The 23,617-nt window shown below is 43.8% G+C and overlaps 1 protein-coding gene across 9 annotated transcripts in view; it reads right to left on the reverse strand.

Annotated features, from left to right (window-relative positions):
* Positions 1-5,165: 5,165 nt before the first annotated feature.
* The window catches only part of tfeb (transcription factor EB), a 28,377-nt gene continuing 9,925 nt past the window's right edge, over positions 5,166-23,617 (reverse strand). For 3 of the 9 annotated variants that reach the window (XM_019256868.2, XM_027279318.1, XM_019256869.2), the window contains 11 exons: positions 22,684-22,765; positions 17,508-17,612; positions 16,963-17,151; positions 14,562-14,660; positions 14,216-14,404; positions 13,335-13,424; positions 9,549-9,666; positions 9,334-9,390; positions 8,777-8,852; positions 8,523-8,679; positions 5,166-8,432 (listed from right to left, as the gene is read on the reverse strand). In XM_019256868.2, the coding sequence (XP_019112413.2) occupies positions 7,863-8,432; positions 8,523-8,679; positions 8,777-8,852; positions 9,334-9,390; positions 9,549-9,666; positions 13,335-13,424; positions 14,216-14,404; positions 14,562-14,660; positions 16,963-17,151; positions 17,508-17,537 (1,575 nt within the window). In that variant the 5' untranslated portion in view covers positions 17,538-17,612; positions 22,684-22,765 and the 3' untranslated portion in view covers positions 5,166-7,862. The remainder of the gene's footprint in view (positions 8,433-8,522; positions 8,680-8,776; positions 8,853-9,333; positions 9,391-9,548; positions 9,667-13,334; positions 13,425-14,215; positions 14,405-14,561; positions 14,661-16,962; positions 17,152-17,507; positions 17,613-22,683; positions 22,766-23,617) is intronic. The other 6 variants (XM_019256870.2, XM_027279319.1, XM_027279317.1 and 3 more) reach the window with 4 other exon arrangements.

Raw genomic sequence — 23,617 nt, forward strand, 5'->3', positions numbered from 1 at the left:
GTGTGCAAAAGTGCACGTGAGTGATCCCTAGTTTTATCTCCCCGCTGTAACACAGAAAAGAACAGAAACTTTTCTTATTACCGGAGAGAGCGGTGGAATAGCAGGCAGCTAAGTCTCTGTCTCTCTCTTGTCTCTCTCTCAGCGGTGTAGCCGACTCCCCAGTGTACTCCGGGTCTTCAGTAACTCTGACTGAAGTTCAGAAGGGTTAGGTAGTATACTCAGGAGGAAGGGGGGAGACAAGAGGAAGAGGAGGAGGAGAGGGGTTAAGTAGGATTGGAACAGTGGCAGTTTTAAAACAGAACTTTAAATCTCCACCTACGATAGAGAAAGAGAGAGAAGGAGGACAATGGCGTCATGCGGCGTGCCGTTATCTTCAGGTCTCTGAAAGGCGGGAGACGAGAGGATGAGAATAAAAAGAAGCTTGAAGAAGGGCATAAATGTGATAACAGCTGTAGGCTGTATAATCTATGCTGCTTTTCAGGGAGGTATGAGAAAAAAAAAAAAAGTCAAATCTTTGCGACCTTCATATTTTAAGTTCAGCGAAACAGCTTCTCACTCACAACAACAGCCGAGCGCGATGGATGAAGAGGATTTGCGAGATGGATGGATGAGTGGATGGCTGCATGAATGGATGGATCGGTAGATAGAAAAACAAACAGCAAAAGAACAAACAGACCCCGGGAGCTTAGATTTTAAATCAATCCTGCGCGCCAGACCATTAATTAGTCAGTAATCTTCATGTTTAGTTTTTTGCTTGTCAAGGACGATAATATTGTCCATCACTTGAGGTCTCGCTCAAGATAAATCCAGTCTGCAATGAAGACATGATTCAGGATTCATCATTCTCATAGCCGCTCTGTCACCTGCCACAGGAAAGGATGGAGCGGTTAACCTTCAAAATGTGACAAATTCTCGGAGTCAGACACATTATTTATCTTAATAATGACGAGCCTAATTTAGCAGCTCTCCAACCGAGCCACGAAACTGAGAGATGTTACCATGTTTGTGTTCCATCTTTGATCATTCAAACAGCCGAACAACACTTTGCCTATTATGTTCCCGCCGCTGGGATTTAGAGATGACACCGTGTCTTAATTTTACAGAGGTTGCACCAGACGCTCTCTTCCTGTCAGCGGGATGACATTCACCGCGATTCCAAAACAACATATTCATTTTCAGTGCTAAATAATGTCAGTCAGGCCTTGTTTGTCTTCTGCCTAAACTGTGCCGGACTGTGTTGTGGACCACTAACTCCCCCTACTGGCCAATCTAAAGGGGAAAAGACACTTTTATAGCATCTGGGGGGAGAAATGACTGTAAGAACCCAGGATACATGGACTTCATTTTAATACAAAATTGGATTTCATCAATTAAGAAGCCACACTGAAATTATTTCTGATTTATCTTTCATGAAGTTTGAGAGGGGAGTGGGGGGATCTAAATTATAATATCTAAATTTTATGCCATAAAAACCAAAAGTTAAAGACTCAACTGATTTTTTTAAGTAGATTAGTTTTTAGATTTAAAAAAAAGAAGTGAAAAAAGTTAAATCAGTGACTCTCGCAAACCACAACCGACCGCTTTTATCGACTATTATCGTACTCTGTGAAGGCGACATACAGAAAATCTCCACGCATGTCACTCCCTCTGCCGCAGTCTGTCCAAAAGTTAAAAAGAACCATATAGACCAAGACCACCACCACCACCACCTGCACCACCACCTCACCTCTCCCGTTACTCATCTCTTCACCCCCACACACATGAAAAAGACTGATCCCTCTATGCCACTGTTAATGGCGGGGACATTATTCATCTCTCCAGCCAATTTGAGCTCCTTTTCTTTCAGGAATCGAGGCGCGAGGGGTTGAGGGGAGTCAGCGAAGAGTATTAAATATGTAGAGGAAAGACGGACAATGGTTGCGGCAGAATAAAGAAGGGCAGGAGACGAGGGGATGAAGAAGGACAGGAGGTGTGAGGATGTGAGGGAAAGAGAAAAGGTGTGACGGGTGTTTGGGAGCTCTCAGTTTTGACCCTTCAGCCAGTGACACGACACTAAACACTCAAAAAAATTTATATAAATCCACTTAGAACGCTTCTAAACTCTGAATGCATGGCACAAATTCTGTGCATTACCAAAAATACTGTGAATAGATTTGATAAATACAGATATCAGAGTTTCAGAGGTGCTCCAAAAAACTTTTAGAACAAACTCAAATCTGTAGTGCTGATGAATTATGGAGCTAAAATCAATGTTGTGTCATTGTGCCATCTTCATTAGAGGCTTTTTGATGGCGGGCCATCAGGTCGTACAGGAGTGAGTATGCCTGCAAAAGCTATAAAAAAGCGTCTTCCCATCTCCGTCCATGTGGCAGCAGCCAGTATTTTTTTTTTCCCGGTGTGACTTCCAGTCTGCCTGTCGGGGGGAGAATGTACGGCGAGTGGCCCGGGCAGAAGAGATCATAAAGCAGACTTTGATTGACGGTATCTTAATGGAGGAGGACGGATCAATAAGTAATATCAGCAGGTTTTAATTCAAGGCAACACACATAAACCTTTAGCAACTTCACAATGTCACTCAGTGTTCATAAAAGTTTTCTGCACATCCCCTCGGACAAAAGAGATAAATCCATCAAAAAGTCGTCTCAGTTTTATAGTCTCCCCTCCCTCCCTCTCTTCTTCCCCTCTTTTCATCCCCCCCTCCCCTTTACTCATCTCCATTTTGATGTCTGTCTATTAGCAGAGAGTGAGGCCTTTCCTGCTCTCACATCCAGGGGCTAAATTAGCTCAATCAGCCCCCTTTCACCTCTCTTCCGTGGGCTTCAAGCTGAGTGACACACTGCTCCCCTGGGAAGAGAGGGAGGAGTCACGCACACACACACACACACACTGAGCCCAGCGGCCAGAAGAAGACTATGAGAGGGAGGAGGAGGAGGGTGAAGGGAGGGCAGGTAGAGGGAGAAGTTGGGGTGAGGAGGAGAAGGAGGAGGAGGAGGGATGAAAAGGACTGGTGGGAGAAAAGAATGAAGCTTCGTTTCTCCCTGCTCCAACAGAGGATCCATCCTCCGCTCTCAATGGAGCTCCTTGTTCGCTGCTTGTTGAACGTTAAGAAAAAAAAACCCCAGTGTGATTATTTTACTTCTCCCTCTTCCTCACCCCTCTGCAGGGCACAGCGGTGTTCAAGGTGCCGTGCCAAACCCACTTCAAGAGGCCCCCCGACCATCAGAAAAAGATGTGATGAGTGTTTCTCAGTATGTCTCCCCCTCACTACACCACCCCCCCCCGGCACTCCATGCCAGGGCCCGAGCTCTCCGTGTTCCCGTGCCAACATCTCTCTTAAATTGCACCTTCATGTTTGATTTGTCTCAACCTCTTTCCCTCTCTCTACGCTCTCACTAAACAGCCACCCAAGTATCCGTGGAAGTGCAAGGCAGGCACTTCTGCTGCGGTAATAGCAGTGCGTGTATGTGTGCTGGGAGGGGAGACGGGCGAAAAGGTGGCGATCGGAGTGAGCCATAAGATCTACTCCTCGCAGCTCTACAGGGATTTATTAGACTGGGGAGTACATTAGCATCATAAAGACCTGGGAGAATTGGCCTGTGGATGGGCTGCAGACGCCACCACTACACTTTAACATGCTCTGCGGCATCAGTCAGTGTGTGCATGAGTGTGTGTGTGTGTGCAGATGAGGAATAAGATTACCCCGATTTAACTTAAGAAAGGCCGTTAAATGGTTTATGGATCATCCTGAAGCAGCCCTGGACTAATACATCAGGAGATGATGGAAAAGAGCTGCAGCAGAGAAGAAAGGAGGCAGGTGTGAATGTGAAGGCCACCAGCAACTGAGGAAAAGTTCCCAGCAATACATTTGGTTGTGTCAGAAGCCTTATATGTTCTAGTTAAAGGTGTGTAGTGGGAATGAGTCCAGCTGTGGTGCAGCTGTTTTCTGCACACACACACCCAAAAACATGCAGCGGACTCTGCTTCCCATTTGTGAAACAAGCAAAGATGATATTGGCTTCTTAAGTAATGTTTCAAAGAGTTTAATTACACGGCAGCTCGGTGCTTTCTGTGACATTAAATCACATGAGAGAGCCGAGGACGGCCTGATGTAACGCAGGTCTCTGCTGCTCCCTGGTGGACATGTGACGTAACATCTAATCTGTCTTCTGCCCATGAACAAAGACAGTGAGACACAAACTGTCTTAAACATTTTATGCACAGGAAAAGATTTTCTGTTATATTCACGGTCTTATATTTCACTTATGGACAGTACACATCTGTTCAACTAAATTATAACGTTTCATCTGTACTGTTATAAAATCTATTACCCAGAAAAGCCACATTATATTCTTTACTGAACGTCAAATCTTTTTTTCCCCCTCCCACACCGAACCTTAACCAGTAGCTCAGTCCAGAGGGACTTGGCTTGGGAACCAGAGGGTGGCCGGTTCAAGTCCCACATGGACCGAAAATATGGAAGGTGGACTGGTAGCTTGAGAGGTGCCAGTTCACCTCCTGGGCACTGCCGAGGTGCCCTTGAGCCCAACTGCTCGCTGGGTGCTGGTCTGGCTGGCTGCCCATCACTCCACCATCTCTCTCCACATCTGCATGTCTATGCCCTTGTATTGCGTGTGTGTGTGTGTGTGTGTGTGTCCAGGTTAAAATGCATGTAAAAAATAAAATAGTGAAAAAAGAATTTCCCCATCGAGGGATTAATAAAGTATATCTTCTTTCTTCTTAAGGTTGCAAACTTTGCACTAAAATCGATTGGATGAGACAAGTCGGGCAAGTTTTTTTTAAAATCTTTGAATATACAAATATTGTTCTGCTGAACACGAGGTGTCTTTTGAATATACAAATATTGTTCTGCTGAACACGAGGTGTCTGCTACTGGAGTTTCCATGTCACACGTCATTGTGTTGTCAAACTTGTATGTGCACGTGTTGAGACTGAACTTTCCTCGTGGTTGCCTCACACATACTGTACACAGTGCTGCATCCCAAGCATCCAAGATGTAGCAGTAAAAATACACATTTCAGGTGGAGGGAAGTTTTAACTTTTCAAATGAGCCTCCACAATGTGAGTTAAACCCAGCTAAAAATAAAAACACACACACACACATTTCTCAAGTTGAATCAGTGAAAGAAAACACAAAAAGCCTGGAATGGATTCTGGTAAAACATTTTATATTCCCAGTAAAATCAGAACCACTTTTCCCTGTGTAGTTTGCTCTGCAGAGCGCCCTCTAGTGGAAGAGCAGAGGAGGCCTGAGCAGCTCTTTGGAGTGTTGGCTGGGTGACAGTACAACAGTCAAACTGTGGCTGATCGGGGGGGAAAAAAAAGGCACAACACTGGCAGACAGACGGAGACAAATGCAGAGTCACTGCTACGACGCCATGGCAACCACAACTCCTTGGCTCAGAGTTTATGTGAAGTCAGTCGTCTTCCAGTCTCCATGGAAACCAAAAGTCAGGGAGGGAGGAGGCACGGCGATTTAAAAAAAACAAAAAAACCCGCTGACCTGCTTCAGTCTGACCAGAACCGCTGGTAAAGCTTACATTCATAAAATGAGCAATTTGAATTGAATCAAATCAAAGAATCGCTTTTCATCTTAAGTCTGGCTCCAAATTTTCAAAATGAAAACAAAGAGAAAAATAAAATCCCAATCATAAAAAAAATGGCATCAAAAATGTACATAATCTCTTCATCTCTAAAGTCAGTTGAAATCCATAAGTTCATGAACGTCTCTCTCCACTCCTTCCCCAATAAAACATTGGTGGCTTAAATACCTTAACTAGTGTGCTTACTGAAAAAAATGGCTCTGAGAAGAAAGGGTAGTTTTGGAATAAAATTGAAACAGAAATAAAAACAACAAATACAAATAAAATACATTTAAGTGGCTTAGTGGCATATAACATCTGAAATAAATCTTATTCCATAATTCTTTCATGTACAAAGTCAAAACTATAATATAGTTTCCAGTGCTTTGGGAGATAAAATAAACAACAAACTATATAGTAAAGAAAACAACCACTTCTTTTAATCGAAACAAAAAGAAAAAAAAGAAAATCACCATCAAAAGTTTTTTTTCTACATTTATCTGTACTGATCATAAGCTATATCAAATCAAAGCCTAGCCCCGGGTTTACCACAGCAGAGGCAGAACTCAGGTCCACCTCGGCCTTCCCCGACCATCACTGTGACAACTATAGCCAGACGGATTACAGATTCCCTTTACTGTACGCGGCAGCTCGAGCTGCAGACCTGAGTTCTGCCTCTGCGGCTTCGGTCGACTCGTCTGTGGAGAGACCGAAGCACAGGAGACTTGTTAACGTGCTGATTTGAAAACAGCCTCGAGGCTGCGCTGTGTGTGTGTGTGTGTGTGTGTGAGCAGTGTTATGCACGTGTGCCTGTTTGTGAACCGAGTGAGTGAAGGTGTGAATGCATGCAAGTGTGTGCCAGTACTTTTTACAGTGAACAATACACCACGTCTGTTAACAGCTGAGACAAACCATCTCTTTTCCTCTCCAACATCGAACCCTGTCGCTATATCTTTCCTTCACGTGGGCCTCTCAAACATGCTGAGCCCCACAAAGTCAAGTAGTGAGAGAAAGATTTTTTAGTTTGCCTCTGTATCAACAATACCTTTGTTGTTGCAGGAGATGAATGCTGAAGCATTTAAAAGGCATAATTGAAGTTGATACGAAGTCTAAACCCTGCGCATGACCTATAAAAACATGCCTTCGAAAGGAGCAGCAGCTGCAAGAATCAAAAGGCACATTGACAACGGGTTATGAGTCCGACACAGTCCAGGTTAACATCTGCTTCTACTTTAAAAATGATCCTGTTTGTGTGTTCTGTTACAGTACCTGAGTATTTGACACCTCACAGATTTGGATGACACACTGTTTTCTGAAGACTATCAAAGGTTTTTTTTTCCAAACACACTTTACAGCGTCTTCCTCGGGCAAAGGTCATGACAGTGTGTTGACCACGTGGAAAACGGGGACAGCAGTGTGTGTGTGTGTGTGTGTGAGAGAGAGGACAGTTACAGCTAGACGTGGGGTAGATGCACTATAAATGAAAAAAAAAATAAAAAAGCTTCTGCCTCTTACAGTAATCCAGTGAGTTTTCAAACGTTTGGTGGACACGTCAGCTCCGCGGGCTGACACAGATCTCTGTCAAACACAAAAACAGCCGACGCTAGAGGCCGAAGCAAACTGTGGAATAACAGACTGAGGATCAGAACAATGTCACTGGACTGAACCCCCCACCCCCATTAGATAAATTATGCATGCAGGACCATGAAGCTATTTCCATTTTATTCACTATCGTCCATTCAATCATTTATGGTTGCTAAAAGAGGTTGATGTAAGGAGAAAATAACTCGTCCTCTATCCGGTGACACAATGCACTCGGCTGTCCTTGTATCTGATAACTTCAATCTAATTAACTGCTGGTTTTTGTCCCTTGTTCAATTATGATTCAGAGCCACCTTTATAGAAACAAGGCCAAGTGTGCTATATAACTCCTGACCTGGCAGTGTTGGTTGGTTCACCCCTTGTAAATGCTCAGTCTGTTGGGCAAAGTTTCAAGCTGCTCCGTTTATCTCTCATGCACTTGCGCGCGTGTGTGTGTGTGTGTGTGTGTGTGTGTGCAAACGTCTGGACTATACAGTGTACCATCTTTTGCTTGTGTCTTCAAGAGGAGATACTACAAATGTGTGATCTGTGTATGTTCAAACCGTGTGACCGTCACTTTTTATGCCATTTTACTTTCTTTTTTTTCTTTTTTTTAATGCAACCTCTTTGAAAAACCTCTGTGTGTGTTTTGTGTGAGTGTGTGTGTGTGTACGCATGTGTCTACAATATGTCTCCGTCCTCTATACTGAAGCTGGATCTGCGGCTGGAGTCGACCGAGGCTTCGGGAGACATTGCAGAGAGCAGCGGGTCTCCGCCCATAGGGGACAAGGGCTCGTCCATCATCAGGAAGCCCAGATCTCCCCTCCTCCCCTGGACATCCAGTCCACTCAGGTCGCCTAGCCCCGGCATGCCGTCTGAGAAGCCGGACATCCCATCACACAAGTCCAGCGACTGGGCAAAGTCAAAGGGCTGGGAACTGCCTACAGATGGGAACTGGATGGGTGGCTGGGGCTGCAGGTGGTGGGGGAGCGGTGGCAGCTGGCTGGGCTGAGGCTGAGCCTGGCCCTGGTGGTGGAGGTGGGTCTGTGGGAGGAAATGGTGCTGCTGGGCCTGGGGATGAGCCTGGTTCTGGGTTAAGTGCTGGGCCTGGTGGTGGGCTTGTGCCTGAGGGTGAGAGAGGTTCTCCTCTGGGCTCGTCTCTTGTTTTATGTAAGCCATCATTTCATTCGGGTTCAGACCAGAGGGAGAGTTGCTGGGCAGGCCGTGCAGACGAGCCTGCATCTCCAGCTCCTGAAACACAGTGGAGAAGAGGAAGGCAGCGTCAGTCTCAATGCGTTTTCTGTGAGTGCGTTTGGTAAATGTGTTTCGTGATTGTGTCACCTGGATGCGTAGCATCAGGTGCTTGTTAGCCATCTCCATCCTTTTGAAGTTGTTTTCCACCTCTCTGGTCCTCTGCACATCCTTCTGCATGCGTTTGATGTACTCTACAGACGCCCTCAGTATAGTGCCTTTGTTCCAGCGCACGTCACTGTGCACACAGTAACGTACAAACAGGCAATAGCCGTAGGTAAGTAACCAATTTCATTCAAATGCATTGCCCACACGGAAAGTAGCGTTTAGCAAAAGCAACTCACAGGTCATTGGTTTTGGGGATCATGGTGCCCAGCTCTTTGATACGATCATTGATGTTGAATCTCCTCCTCCTTTCAACTATAGAGACAAAAGGGGAGACACGATGAGGACGGCAGTGCATCAAAGAAGGAGCAAAAAACAACTTGTTCAATGTAGATTGTGGCCAAATTTCAAGTACATGCAGTATGTAAAGCGACAAAGAAAAGGTTCAATTCTGCAGCTGATGATTTTGCATTACAGCTACAGATTAGTGGATACACGGTATATACACTGGATATACAGTTAAAGGTAAAACGGGACAAAAACACACACGCACACACACAGTAACAGTCGCACGCAGTCACAGGCAATTACACTTAAGTGCCAGAACAGCAGAAATGACCAGGTTAACCATCCACCCGCTGGTTGCACCATGTCAGCTAAATCAGCACAAGGTTGTATAAAACTGTTTTTGCAAGAGATAGATTATGGTGCGTGTGCGTGTCTCTAAGGGCGTACGCCAGTACTGGGAAGAGAAAGTAGAATACATCACTGAGGTAAAGCTGAAGGAACGACTTACTCAGATTGTGGTTGTCTTTCTTCTGTCTCTCCTTGGCCAGCGCACGGGCTTCTGCATCTTTGCAATAACAAAAAGTGATTAACTAATGGCTGAGACTGTGCCACGTCTTAAAGTCGACATAAATCACAGGACAGGGTCAGCTCAATGACAAACTTTTTAAATAGTCTGACTGAGTTCATATGACTACAGAGTTAAAAAACTTTTGACTTTCGCACCTGACAGTTCTCGTTTGATGGTCAGATTAGCAGGACAGGAGTTACTGGTCATAGCAACAGGTGGCCCCTTCATACCAGGGCCTGTGTACACATCCAGGTGACTGCTGGACAGGGGAAGCTGGGGAGGACACACACACACACAACAAATATATAGAGTTAGATAAGCAACAATATATACATGGAAAAACAAAATTCATAGATCTCTGTGATACACTTAAAAGGAGCAAGACACTTCTATGCAATGACCACATTAGAGAATGAAGATAGGATAGCTTTGTTTGATTGGGTGGGAATGAAACTCCACAAAAGCACTCAGACGTTAAAAAAAGATAGAGGGACACAATGTAAAAGTAAGTGTAATGTGTAAAAATGTAAGTAATTAAAACATAGAAACTCAGCTTGCACTGCCATTTCCTACATCTTCATAAAGTCGGTGTTTAGACTGCTGTAAAGACCAGATAGCAGGAGACTATACACTACAATAATTATCACACCTGTGCACAGGCTGCCAAACACACAGCAATGATTGACGATCATCCGATCTGTCTTATCTCTCTTTATGGCTTTTTTCTTGAGCCATCTCCAGCTCCTGAACTCAAAGTTGTGAAGTGGTCTCCTCTCTTAAACTTTAGACTTTGCACAACAGCTGTGATTTAGTTTTGTATGGACTCCTAAAAAAGACATGATTTACTTTTAATTGTACTGTATAGTTTAAGTGTGATGGGGTTTCTTTTTTTTTTTTTTAAATGCCTTGTTACCAATCGCATCGGTACTCCCTGAAGCAAGGGCAAATGTGACGCTGCTAATGAGGCCCGGAAGATAACGAACTTAAAAAGGAAGAGATAGCTTATCTGCAAGCTACTGTGTGAGCTCTGAAATCAAACACATTCACAAGCACAAATACACACACACGGATCTCCAAAGGCTCGCTCCTGTATATAAATGATATTCTCACAAAGCATCTAAAGAATGTGGCAATGAAGGAGAAACTGTCACCGGTGAGGAGGAAATGATACTGTTGTAGCTTACAGCTCTGCCAGTCAAATGAAAAAATATCATATATCAAAAAAACGGAGACAGATTTTTCAAATACTGATGCACATCACTCTACAGTCAATTTAATGTTTTCTGCTGATGACTGTAAAACAGATTATTTTTCTTTTTTCTCTCTGCACCGACCTCCCACGTCCTGTCCACACAGACTACCTGCTTACCCATCGTCCACTCATCTTAACTCAGTTGAACACGACTAAGACTCAGTGTGGCTCAGAATGACCGTCCAGACACACACACACACACTTTAAGAGTTGAACTGTTCACTTGTGCCTGGTATTCAGTGGTGCTTTTACTAAACTTTGAGATTCCATGAATTCCACGGACTTTGCCACTTTAATCCCCATCAGGATTAGCAGGTGAGTTTTACTCATTGGTCTGTCAGTTGGGAATAAGTCTCAAAGTTGTTGTTTTTTTTTTTTACTTTTGGTTTTTGTGTATTTAAATCATCTCGGTAAGATATTGATCTGTACTTTGAGTTTCCCTCTGTTCACCTCACTGTGCTGGCTTTACAAACACTGATCATCCACAGGGTTGATCAATCACCTAATCAATCAATGTGATGTTACAAGTACACACAACAAATTAACACATGTATGCAGACACACTCGGACTGATTACACCAATCAACCACAGAGGACATAGTATCAGATGAAGAGGTGTCGACACACACACACACACACACACACACACACACACACACACAGTGAGATAGACGGCCACACAATGAGCTGAGCCTGCGCTTGTTGACCTAATATTCAGTTGCCCAGTGAACCCCAACATGACGCTCAATATCAATTCAAACAAGAGTGCAAGGGTTCTGATTCGAGTCCTGCAGAACCGACTATTATGTGTTATAAACAACAAAAACTCAGTATAAAACTGAAAACCTCACCCCGCGCCCCTGCTGCAGCTCATTTTCTAATCGGTGGCCCGTGGCTGGGAGTTAGAGCCGTCAGTGCATCAGTCAGACTGTGGTTCACTCAGAGAAAAAAGCCGAACTACAACACGGACTGTCTTTCTAAAACAGTCAAACCACAAACACTTGAGTCTCTTACCAGCTGAATCTGATCTCCTTCAATAACTTCCACAATTGCATACGTCTTATTCATCTCCTTCATCCTCTACTCCTTCTCTCACTCGGCCAGCGTTCGTCCTTCTTCTCCTCCTCTACAGGTACCAGCAGAACACGCCGCTCTCTCTGGCACTGCCGCCCCTGTCCTGTAAGACTGACCTCGACAGCACCGATCCCGTCTTTCTTCTACCTCCGCTCCCCACCAAACAAGAGTGAACTTTCCCCTAACTGGACTTTCAGCCTGTTTTCCCCTTACACAAATTGCCCTCATCCCCCTTTCCCTCCTCCCTTCCTTCTCCTCCCTCTCTCCTTCTCCACCTCCCCTCCCGCTCTCCAAATGTCTTGTAAACAAGTTGAACTCTAACTGCTGGCAGTTTAATTGTTAATTTTCTGAGTTTGTGCCCTCAAACAAAGCGCAGTACAGTCCTCATTTGACATGTCTTCCCTACAGTTCCTAACTACATGCTGCACGGTTTGGGGATGGAATGTTTAGTGTTTAAGTCAATTACACACTTTTGCATGTGAGTGTGTGTGTGTGTGTGTGTGTGTGTGTGTGTGTGTTTGTGTATTTGTGTGTGTGTATGGGTGCATAACGACATAATCTAGTGACTCCTATGCATGCAGAAACAGACTGACAACCAAGAAAAGCAGCGTTAGAGCAATATTTCAATGGCTGCCTTTGAATATTTAACATTTGTTGGACTAATAACTGAACGAACTCCGGTAGCATCCAACAAGATTAACAATAAACAGACAGAGAAAGACTGAACAGATACAGGAACTACTGCAAAGCCAACGTCTGAGTACTGATGACTCTGCATATCCTTCCCTATGACTCATTTAGGGCAGACTGGGCCCGAAATATAACCTGATGTGAATTAAGACATCAACGAATGCATTGAATATACCTTTAAAGAAATAGTGTGGTATTTGTGTGTATGATTTATGGATCTCTATTCACAGAATGTGGCAGAAATTGAATATAATATGCATAACTGTGTTTTCATTAGTGTTTAATCACCTGAAAATGAGAATAATTGTTTGTTTTTTTTGTATTTTCTTAGAATGAACCTTTTATATCTACAGACACTTTGAGTCATCTTCCACAAAGCATGTTTCTACAGTAACAGATGAACTAAACAGTAGATCCAGAAAGCCACTATAGGTTCTCCTTTTAAGCTTGGAAGGAGCGGGTGAAGCGAGATGGTTGCAGTTACCAACTACAATGCCACATGCTACTATACACTGCCGTATGAACCATGTGAACCAATACAAAAATATGTATTATATAAATTCTGTTATACAAAAAATGTAAAACATATCGTCTATCTGAAGGAATCCTTTTGTCATTACAATCTTAAAAACGTTCTCTCCCTTAAAACAAGTAAAATCATTACAATCTTAAAAACATTCTCTCCCTTAAAACAAGTAAAATCACAAATGTGCCTGAAATGGCTTTACAATCTGCAGCATATCCATGTCAGCATATGATACCAGTTCAAATAAGGAGAAATATATATATATGATTTTCCTAAAACATGTTAAAAAAAAAAAAAACGTTGGTAAAAATCAAACCTACAACATTTGGACACAACAAGTACATGGGCTGTATACAAAGGACAAACATCAAACATGATTGGTGGGATTGTTCTACTTACTGTGTTTGGCATCTGGACTGAGTCAATGTATCCTTGAATGTCATCGTAATTGGACTGCATGCTGATGATGTCATCAATGACCTCATCCATCTGGCGAGGGCAGGGGGGGGGGAAAGCAGGGGAAGCGTTAAGTGTTAGTTAGCTGTGTGTTTAAGTTCAAATACTTCTTTAGTCTAATCTTAAAACAAAAACTGCACCCAGCCTACGTTTACATGTTTAAGTAAATACCACACGGAGAAGACAAGTCACTACTCACGTTAACTAAAGCACCTGAAACCTGATTGGCACGTAGACCTCCAGGTGAACTTGCCTGCAGGTGCATGTCTCACTTAAGAGTAGCGATGACTTCTATGCTATGGAGACTAACTGGAAAGACTATTTTCTCTCAGACATACTAAAAGAAGGGAGGTCGAGAGTTGGAGAAAGAGGAGGAGGAGGAGGGGAGCCGGTCAAAGTCTGCGTGGGTCAAAGGGCCTTAACATTCTGCTGTTTCCTTGTCACTTGTTAAACTGTAATTACTCTTGCAAGGCCATAATGGAGCATTTAAACTCCAATGATAGCCACTCTCAGTTATTGCAAGTTAGTGAAAACATTCATTCACTCACCTACTGTACACACACGACACATTAACACCACACGCTGCACACGCTAGCCGACCAGAGACCAATTAAATCATTATGATGCTTTCATAAAATGTGGAGATAATGTCACTTTGGGGCTAATATTCAATCCTCATAATTTTATATAGGGGTGTCATTAAGTCAACATTTTATGGTTATTTGTTCAATCTCCTTCTTGTAAATTGTACTTTATAACATAACCAGGAATTTATGTTTATGGGTTTATGTATATACTGTTTGAACACACTTGCGGGCGCCTACCTCTTTCTCGTGGCTCGAGCCAATGTTGAGCATTGCCATGGGGCTGTTGGGGGCGCTGTTTCCAGACATGAGCTGCTCCGTGCGCATGTGTGGGGAGTGCATGGGTGGCGGGGCAGACGCTGAACCCCCTGTAGGTCCCATGTTTGTGGGAGAAGAGAGCGGCACCAGTCCTGCTACTGCGTGGACCGTCTACGAACAGAGAGCGAGGAAAAGTCGGTGTTTGTGACTCAGCATGGATAGAGATAAATGTACTGCAGTACTATGTGGATTGTTGGACAAGACATACAGGTCATATATACATTGAGTTGATCTAATAAGAGACAGACAGACATAAACAGAAAGGCACCTGTTTGGTGGCATAGGTGGTGGACAGGTATTCTTTCAACTGTTGCTTCTGAGACTGACGGATGTGGTAGTCTGTAGGATTCTCAAGGTGGGTCTGTACCTGTATTAGGGGTTACAGAATTAGCTTTTAATGTTTCATAAAAACACATACATATACATAGATAGAACCATCGAAATACATACAGTACAGCTTAAACTGGGAGTTACGAAAATGTTAATAACACCAGATCAAACAGGAAAACATTAGATAACCAGATAACTATAACTTGATCTCTAAGTCAAACCATCATCTACAATTAAATGGGACATATTTTTGGACATATATTTACTAAAGTCTGTGTAAAGTAAGAATAAATATGTGTTCTGAGTTTGAGAAGAGAGTATTATTAACCACCCAGCCAAATTTGAATGATTAAAAATATCAACAAGTTTATAAATGAGGTGTCAAAATCAGGTAAAAATTCATTCTCAGCTCCGGGACTGTGGGGGCGTGTCCACTGAATGGGCTGGGAGCAGTCAAGCAGCAATTTTGAAGCGACTGAAACGTGTCGGATGAGTTCAGAAAATGACATGACTAACTCTGAAACACTCTAAGCGAGATGAATTCATCTCCATCTCTCTGCTAGGGGTGTATGCTCACGGTGGCCTCAGCGTGTCATCGAGCCACCCTTTAAGGACCGCCCACAAAATCCTGGACTGAAAACTGGTTTTAACCTCCAACTCCACATTTCAGTAATACATCATTTAAAGTCTTTTCACGTGTTTTCAGCAACTATTTTCCAACATATTTCATGTATTTTGAAAAGAAATCTCTTTACATGGCCTTTAAATACAAAAAAAAGAATAAACACTTCCATCAATGCATTCCTAGAAACAAAGGGTTATCATCAGAATTACATTTTAATTAGTGTGTATAGAAGCTTATTAGCTCAGCATGGTGTAACATAAACAGTGCCTCATGTGCCTTATACGTACACCCCATTAACCCTGTCCCATTAGCACTGTGATGGCACGGGGACATATGAGCATTAAGTCAGTAGTAATGCCTTCAGGAGTAAAGCCACACTAAATCCTCTGGTGTGGCCACGTCGAGCAATGGGGTGGCCTCATTCCTTCACATCAAAGCAGTCCTGCTCCCCATTACTCCAGAGAGTAAAGACTCAACTCCTCAACCCTCCCAACCCGCCCGCCCGTGTTTTATAACCAACAGAAGGATTACATCAAATGAACAAGAAACTTTTCAGTAAATTCATGTTTTTACACCTTCATGCTACTTTGTGTACACATTTTTTTTTATAGCAAATCTTGACACTTTGAATAAATACACACGACTGTCTGTCTGTCGGCTTTAAATGTGTCTGGGTCTCATGAGCGAGAGGAACAACTATTCGACCTGTTCGGTTCAGTATTTCCTCAGTGAAAACGATGGCCTGACAGCTCACCTTATCTACAAAAAGAAATGAAAGACACTGACAACTCTGAACACCCACACACACACACATGCATGCACACAGAGTAAACTGTAGATACAGCAAATTGCCTCACACCACTGTACACATTTACAGTTGAAAATACCATAAAACAACACTGGGGTATTGCACAAACACACCGCCTCAAAGATAAGGACACACAAGCATCTTAGGAATCGGGCAAAATGTCACTTCAACGTTATCTGTCCCTGTCTGACTAAGACTATCTATCGCTTCTGTCTGTCCTATCACACAACATGTCAAACCTCTCTTATCTGCCCGTCTTCCTCTCCCCGTTCTGTCTCCCTACCTGCTTGCTGCTCCACCGCATTTTTGTCTTCAAATCTGATCCCTTGTTTTCCCCTGTGTGGCGGTGCTGCTGCTCTTAGCAACATACGAGCGGGTTAACGGCAGTGCCGCGGCCCCCCGGTCCCTTTGAAACCCCCCTTAACCAACATAATTTCTCTCTTCCGCCAATCCCCTCAATGAGACCCGTTTAGCACTTTGTCTTTATGGTGCATTTACATTTTGACCGGAAGTCACTTATTCTAAAAATAAAGCAGAATACATAAAGGGACAGATCAACAACAAATCACAACATTTCCCCAAGTGTCTGCGTAAGTAAAGTCTGTTTACGGCTTTCAGATGATCAAAAGTAAAGAAGGTATTCACACGCGAATCCAAAATAAACCTAAAAGTTCAATGAAGTGATTAGTACATCAACTTAAAAATCAATCATCGTTTTCAAGTCATGTGTCAACCAAAAAATGTCAAACATTTGCCCGTTCCAACTTCTCAAAAGATGAGGATTTGCATATCAGTGTTTTTGACAAAAACAAACAAAGCCATCACTCTGGTCTGATCTGGGAAATTGTGATGGCAATTAATTTAATAAGAAATCAGTTGAATCGACTGAAAATTAGCCTGACTGACCTTGAGAACCTCCACGGGGACCTGCATGCTTTGGTAATGCTGTGGGGTGCTAATGGCCGGGGTGGGTGCCGGTGGCCCAGCCATGCGATGCTGCATGTACTGCAGGGCTGCATTCTGCTGCTGTTGCTGTAGCTGCTGCTGCTGCTGCCTCTCACGCTGCTCCTCTTGCTGCAGCTGGTCTCGCATCAGCTGGACACACACAAACAAACACATCACAAGAATGTTCATTAAAGCATTGTGACCTATAAACCACGTGTGATGGGTGATGCTTCTTTTGGCTGTTGTGCTTTTTGGCGACTAGACACGAAGAGCTGGCAGCTTGTTAACAGACCCCAACCGGTGACTCACACATCTATAAAATCACCCTGTAAGAAAAGTATGTACAGTAAACCTATTAAAATATGCAAGGCGTGCAAATAGCAGGGATTTAACTGTGGAGAAAAAATGGTTAGTGCATGGCGATGCCCTTCAAATAAAAAGGCACCGTCCGGTTCTTCTCCAGTATCCTATAAACATACTCTGTTATCCGTAGTTGTTTTTTTTACCTGCATCCGCAGCCCGATGCGTGAGGCCATTGCTGGGGGGCGAGGGGGCAGGGGAGGGCGAGCCGACGTCAGTGCACCGCAGTCCAGCCCGAGAGGTAGAGGAAGCTATGGAGGAAAAAGGAAGGGTAAAAATACGAGGTGAAAACAGAGAAGGACGGCAGAAACGACCAAAATCTGAGGTGAAGTTAGGCCTGAGTACTTCCAAAAGTGATCCTCCCTATCAGAGGTCTGTAGGGATCCCTGAACAGAGAAGCTATCAAGAGTGGACGCCATGTAAACACAGACTGCCTCAACTGACTCACTGTAGAGAAGCTTGACTCAGTGTGTAATTGAGTGCATTAGTGTGGAAGAGAGATGTGAGAGGAGAAGGGGAAGTGTGCAATGTTGTGATGCACTTTTTTTAAATATGTGAACCGAGCTGTGTCTTTGTGGTTAGACGCTTTACACTATACTTAATGTGTACGTGTTTGTTCTCCCGTTCCTTTAGCAGTGTTGTGATGGACCTGCTCAACTGAAGTTTGGGCATTACCTTCCTCGTTTCGAGATAACCATCACTAAAAGATAACCTCCGCTCATGCTAATTATGACATTCAAACTAGGCTAAAGACGTCACGGACCGATCACTGTCAGCGATGAAACAGATTCTCATCATATTCTGGGTAAGAGTGCAAACGTGGCATATTTCCAACACTAACATCCACCTGTCAGCTACGGATCTTTTGCGCCGGTGCTGCTCCACTCACAGATACGCCTACAACCCTTTATTGCAACACTTGGCGAGCGTTTCCCCACCCACATGCGCTCTATGTTCCTCCTGAATGAAAGGCACGCAGTCGATTGTTTACAAGTTGCTCAAAGATAGGTTGTAAGAATCCTATTTACTAAGTGTATATGCCTCGGAGCTCCCTCTCTCTCTCTCTCTCTCTGCTACAGTGTCTCTTTCTGTCTGCACCTCGAGGAAAAATTCTCTGGAATAAATCCGGCTGTTTGTCTCATGTGATGTCTGTCCTGTATGTAAATGTATGAAAAACAGACCAGACGGCTTTTCATGGCATCGTCCATGTCATCAATCTAAAATGTCACGTCTTTACAAGCGAGTGAGTGTTGCATAAACGCATATGCAGAAATACAAAAGTTAAAAGTCATTTCAGATAATACCTAATTAAATAATAAGTAATAATCTGTCCAACTATTATGCCTATTAATTTATTTTTATAGCTATCTGGGCAGCTGATTCTTTGTCGCTGTGAGACGGATTTCCATTTCGGGTATCGCACATCACGTTACTCTGCTTTAATATTTCAAATGGCCATTGTAAATCAGCCTTTCCTTTTTAAACTACAACTGCAGTTTTTTTTAAAAAGATTACATTTTTTAATTCAAGTAAGGAGACAAGAAGTGAATAATAAATCACTGGATATGTCACAGTAACTGAGACTCTTCAGTAGGGTGTGTAGTATTGCGCCAGAACATGTTGGGCAAGTACAGCAAACCAAACTGAATCTCTGCGCGCTCCGTGTAGATCTGACTTTATCAATTAAGTTGTCATATCTATCCTCAGGATTGAAAGAAGATATTGTGGTACGAAGGAAGTTTGCCGAACTCTCTGACCCCCCAAATGTCCCACCCACCCAAAAAAGAAAGGGTGAAGTACGAGGTTCTTCCTCATAATGGTGAACAGGTCTTGTGGATGTCATGTGGTCTTGTTGTTCTTGGGTGATCATGTGAACAGAAGGACGATGGAGAACCCCCCTGTAAACCCTTCGTAACACATCCTCCTCTTTTCTCACACGCATACACGCACACACACAAACATGCATACATGCACACAAACACCGGGGAGTCCCAGGATTGATAGTTCCCCTTCTGCAATGACTTGTGTTCGTCCTCTGAATGACTAAGCTCGTCTGGAACCACAAAGGTATGATGAAAAATACCAAGAGCCAGGTTTCTACTGCGTTCTACTGTTGATGTTAATGTGCTGCGAGACAACTAGAAACAGCAAAGCAGTGACAGAGACATCAGGGCCCGAACAACCAATCAGAAACCGATTCCTCCAGTCTCTCATCAGAAACACTGTCTGTATATGGTCATAAAGAGAGAAAGACACCGAGAGAAAGACAGAGAGAGAGAAAGAAAAGCTCATTGTGCGTGAGGTACAATAAGAAGGGCAGCTCCTATTGAGGACTGAAGCCGCCTGTTGTCCGAAGTGTACATTTCAGCACCCGAGGGGGCACACACTGCCCGCTTTGTGCCCATTGGATGGCCCACATGAAAAACACACACCCATGCAGAGATACACATTGAAACACACACACATTCCAACACAAACATGCAGCAGGACTTGGACTCGAGGACAGCCTCTGACACCAGCAGCTCCAAAAGCGCCAAAACGGACTAAAATCATCTCGTATCCATAAACAAAAAGTATCAATCACAGCGGGGAGTCTCGTCGTCTGTTCTGCTCTACACTCTCTACACACTACACTCGCAGCTACTGATGCTGTCCTTTCGCACCTACTGCAAAAAAACGCCTGGAGCTTTAGAGACTTTAGGACTGGCGATGAAAGGTGGTCTTTCAAGGTGCTCGCTTACACTGACAAACAACAAACACACACACATGGTGGTGGAATGCTGCACCGTGTATTTATAGAGTCTGACAAATGGGGTGATTACATCTCCAAACTCAATCGGCAAGGTAGGAATGCCAGCCAGAGGAGGCCGTGTGCTCCGTGCTCCGAGGGTGTGCTGCACAGACTCTAAATCCCCTTTGAGGCAAATTTTATTTGTATAAATAAAACTAAAATTGAGTTGTTGTCTTCCAGATGGAGCACAGCCAACGATATTATGTTTCACCGTAGAGCTCAATTAGGTTTTCAATGCCCAAAGCCATAAAGTGTAAACTGAGCCTCTTATTTAACTATCCTGAACTACAGCGTTTCTGCTTAACAGGCTAAACAGAGTCAAGTTTCAACACTTCCCCAACTTCAGTAATCAATAGCTGCTACTTCATAACAAAACATCAGCGCTGAGAGGGAATAACACACATAAATCAAGTGTACGGTGTTTTTTCTGGTTGTAGATGAATCTACATATGTGGCACTGACGCCGTTTGGCTCTCTGACACAGGTTTGAATCCCCTCCGGAGAAATAAAGAGGTTCCAAACTGGTCGGTTTGGTTAATAACGCACGCGAGTTAAGATTACATGAACCCGCTTATGACGGCAGATGTAGCAATGATTACATAACACTATGCAATTTTAAAACACATGTAAAGCATGGCACGTATTGACTCAAATGGTGACTAAGCCGTGATATATCATATACACATTCTGCAGCATGCAAACACACATACTGACAGAATATCACTTCCTGATATCATATGGTGACACACTGCTACCAGGCAGCATGATCTCCCACATGGGTCTTCCCATTGCCTGGCATCCACTGGGCTAAGCAGGCATTTGTGACGCAGTACAGGCACACAGCGGCCATTGTGTGTCCGACGCTGTGATGTCACAGCCCCTTCACTTCAAACACTGATAGCCAGTGGGAGGATGCAGAGCGGAGGAAGCCCGGGTCAGAGGTCAATTCTGGATTGTGCCACAGATTGGTCACATACATACATGCCAACCATAAGCTCACAATACACAATAGGTAGAAGCGAAGCGCAGAACACATCAAGCACGCTGTGCAGATTGTGATGACAGCTTTTGGATGCATGTGCAAAGTGTAACATGTACACATACACACTCACACCCGGGTGCAGTGTGGGGCAATGGCACCTGTGCTCAGAGACATGGTGTTAATTTGTGCAGTGTGTATTTTTAGAATTGACTGTGCGATGCCAAGAAAAGTGACCGTACACACACACACACACACACACACACCTAGATGCTCTCTCATAACAAAGCGTGTGCATTCACACATATGCAGCCACAGCTGCTTAACAGAAGTCAAGAGACAATTTATGGACGTATTGGAAAAAGCCGTGTGACAAGTGGAGTTATTTCTGTAATAATAGCAGTCCTGCACAGAGACTGAAGACGAAAGAAATCCTCCAAGGTCACGCAGAGTGAGATTAACCTGCTCCGAGACACAAGCACATTAGAAAAACAGCTCGAGAGCTGTTCGAGCTCACCCGTCACAGAGTCAAGACATGCAAGTTGAAGTCATTCTCAAGTTGTAGTCTTTGTCTAACCGTCGCTAATTATTTCTCATGCTTTGATACTAAATTTCAGCTCATTAAACGCTTAGTCCGACTCCTTGTTAATATCACGATGGTTCCAAATGTGACACTCCGCCGTGCACTTCACCAGCCTTTCCATCCCTGCGCAAACACATGCGCGCTCGCACAAACACACTCACACGCCCTTTCCGCATTAAGTTATCTGTCTGCCTGCTCTAATGACTAAAATAACCTCTCTGCTCTCTGTTCTCCTTTTCAGGAACACCCTGTTCCCCTTGAGCTATGCTGTGTTTTTTTTTTGTTTTTTTTTTGTTTGCTTTATTATGTATGTGCATGCAAGTGTGCGTGCGTCTGTATGCATATGTGCGTGTGATTTTTTACAAGCAGGTGGGGGGGTAACGGGGGACATAAACATAAACAATGCACATTACAGTGTGCCCACTGCTCCACGGCGCCTTTTCAATAGACTCTTCATGTAAACACACCTACAGTATCAATATTCTTAAACCACACACACGCATTAGACGAGTAAGGCGGGTAGGATTATGTGACAGGGCTGGCATGGCAAGTATGGGGTCCTTACCCCCTTCCTCTTTGGTGTCACACACACACAAACAGCTGTATCCCTTAGTGACAGAACACACTGAGCTATTCTGCACGGACATGCAGACAGACAGACTGGCAGACGGATGGATGGACAGTCGGATCAATTTCAAGCTGTCAGGACTGGCATTCATTTCTGCATTCGATATAAAAACCCTCCTGTTACCAGGTCACATCTGTACTAATTACAAGACATACTGAGGATTTAGTTGCAGGATGTAAGGGAGTTGTGTTTACACACCACAGTGGTGAGGTCTCCTTTCTATTTATGTCATTCAAGTCAGCATGGCTGTGGAGCTCCACGATCAGCACAGTACAGCATGCACAGAAGCACATTAATGCACAGAGACAGGCACACACACACACACACACGTGTTCAATTACCTGTTTGAGAAGAAAACGAGTTCACAAGGACGAATATGCTCGGCTTATGCTGCTGACTACATGTCTGGATGCTGGTGACAGACTGCAGCGGGGAGGCCACGGAGCGCAGAGCGATGGAGAAAGGTGATGGGAGGTATGAAAGGAGAAAATGAAATCAAGACAGACAGACAGAGACAAAGACAAAAATAGATATATGTTAGGAGAAGATTATAATTTGTAAAACTGCAACAATGGACAGATGGAACAAATGGCGGTAACATACAAAAAAATATGCGAGTGTGTGACTGACGTGTGGAAAAGCAACAGAGGAGGCAGTGGAGTGGAGAGGCAGAGGGGGAAACAGCAGGTGTGCAACACACACTCAAGAAGTTAGAAGGGAGAATTTCCACGGCGGAAGCATGAGAAGCAACAGACCGTGGCTATACCTCAGAGTGTAACCACGCAGCGAATGGTGTGAAGAGATGATATATCAACTGTAATTCTGTGTTTTGATTCAGTTTATTGTAAACTGTAAATAGTTGCAGATGTTTTTTGTGTCGCATTCGCTCCTTTCGAGCCATTTTATCGCATTTCTGCTACAAATTCATTCGTGACAACACGCAAACGAGTAAAGAGGATGCTCTTGCACCGAGTTGTGCGCTCGGCTGCACTGAAACATCTTCCTTTTGTTATACATTGCCTGAGGTTAAAAAGTGCAGATTAACAGCAAACAACAGAAAGCACGTAATGTACAGTCTGCGCTCACGTGTCTCTAAAAAGTACTTTGACATGAAATACCACCAACAGGCGAAACGTTTGTGCCCAGTAACCAACTTTCTGAAGGTCATCCGAGTGAATCACCGTAACTCATCAACACGGCGTGTGAATCACAATGCCTGTCACCTTCTAAACACAGTCTATATATAGCTGACCAAGAGGGACCCTTGTCCAGACT

Source organism: Larimichthys crocea, chromosome VI, assembly GCF_000972845.2.
Source record: "Larimichthys crocea isolate SSNF chromosome VI, L_crocea_2.0, whole genome shotgun sequence".
NCBI lineage: Eukaryota > Metazoa > Chordata > Actinopteri > Sciaenidae > Larimichthys > Larimichthys crocea.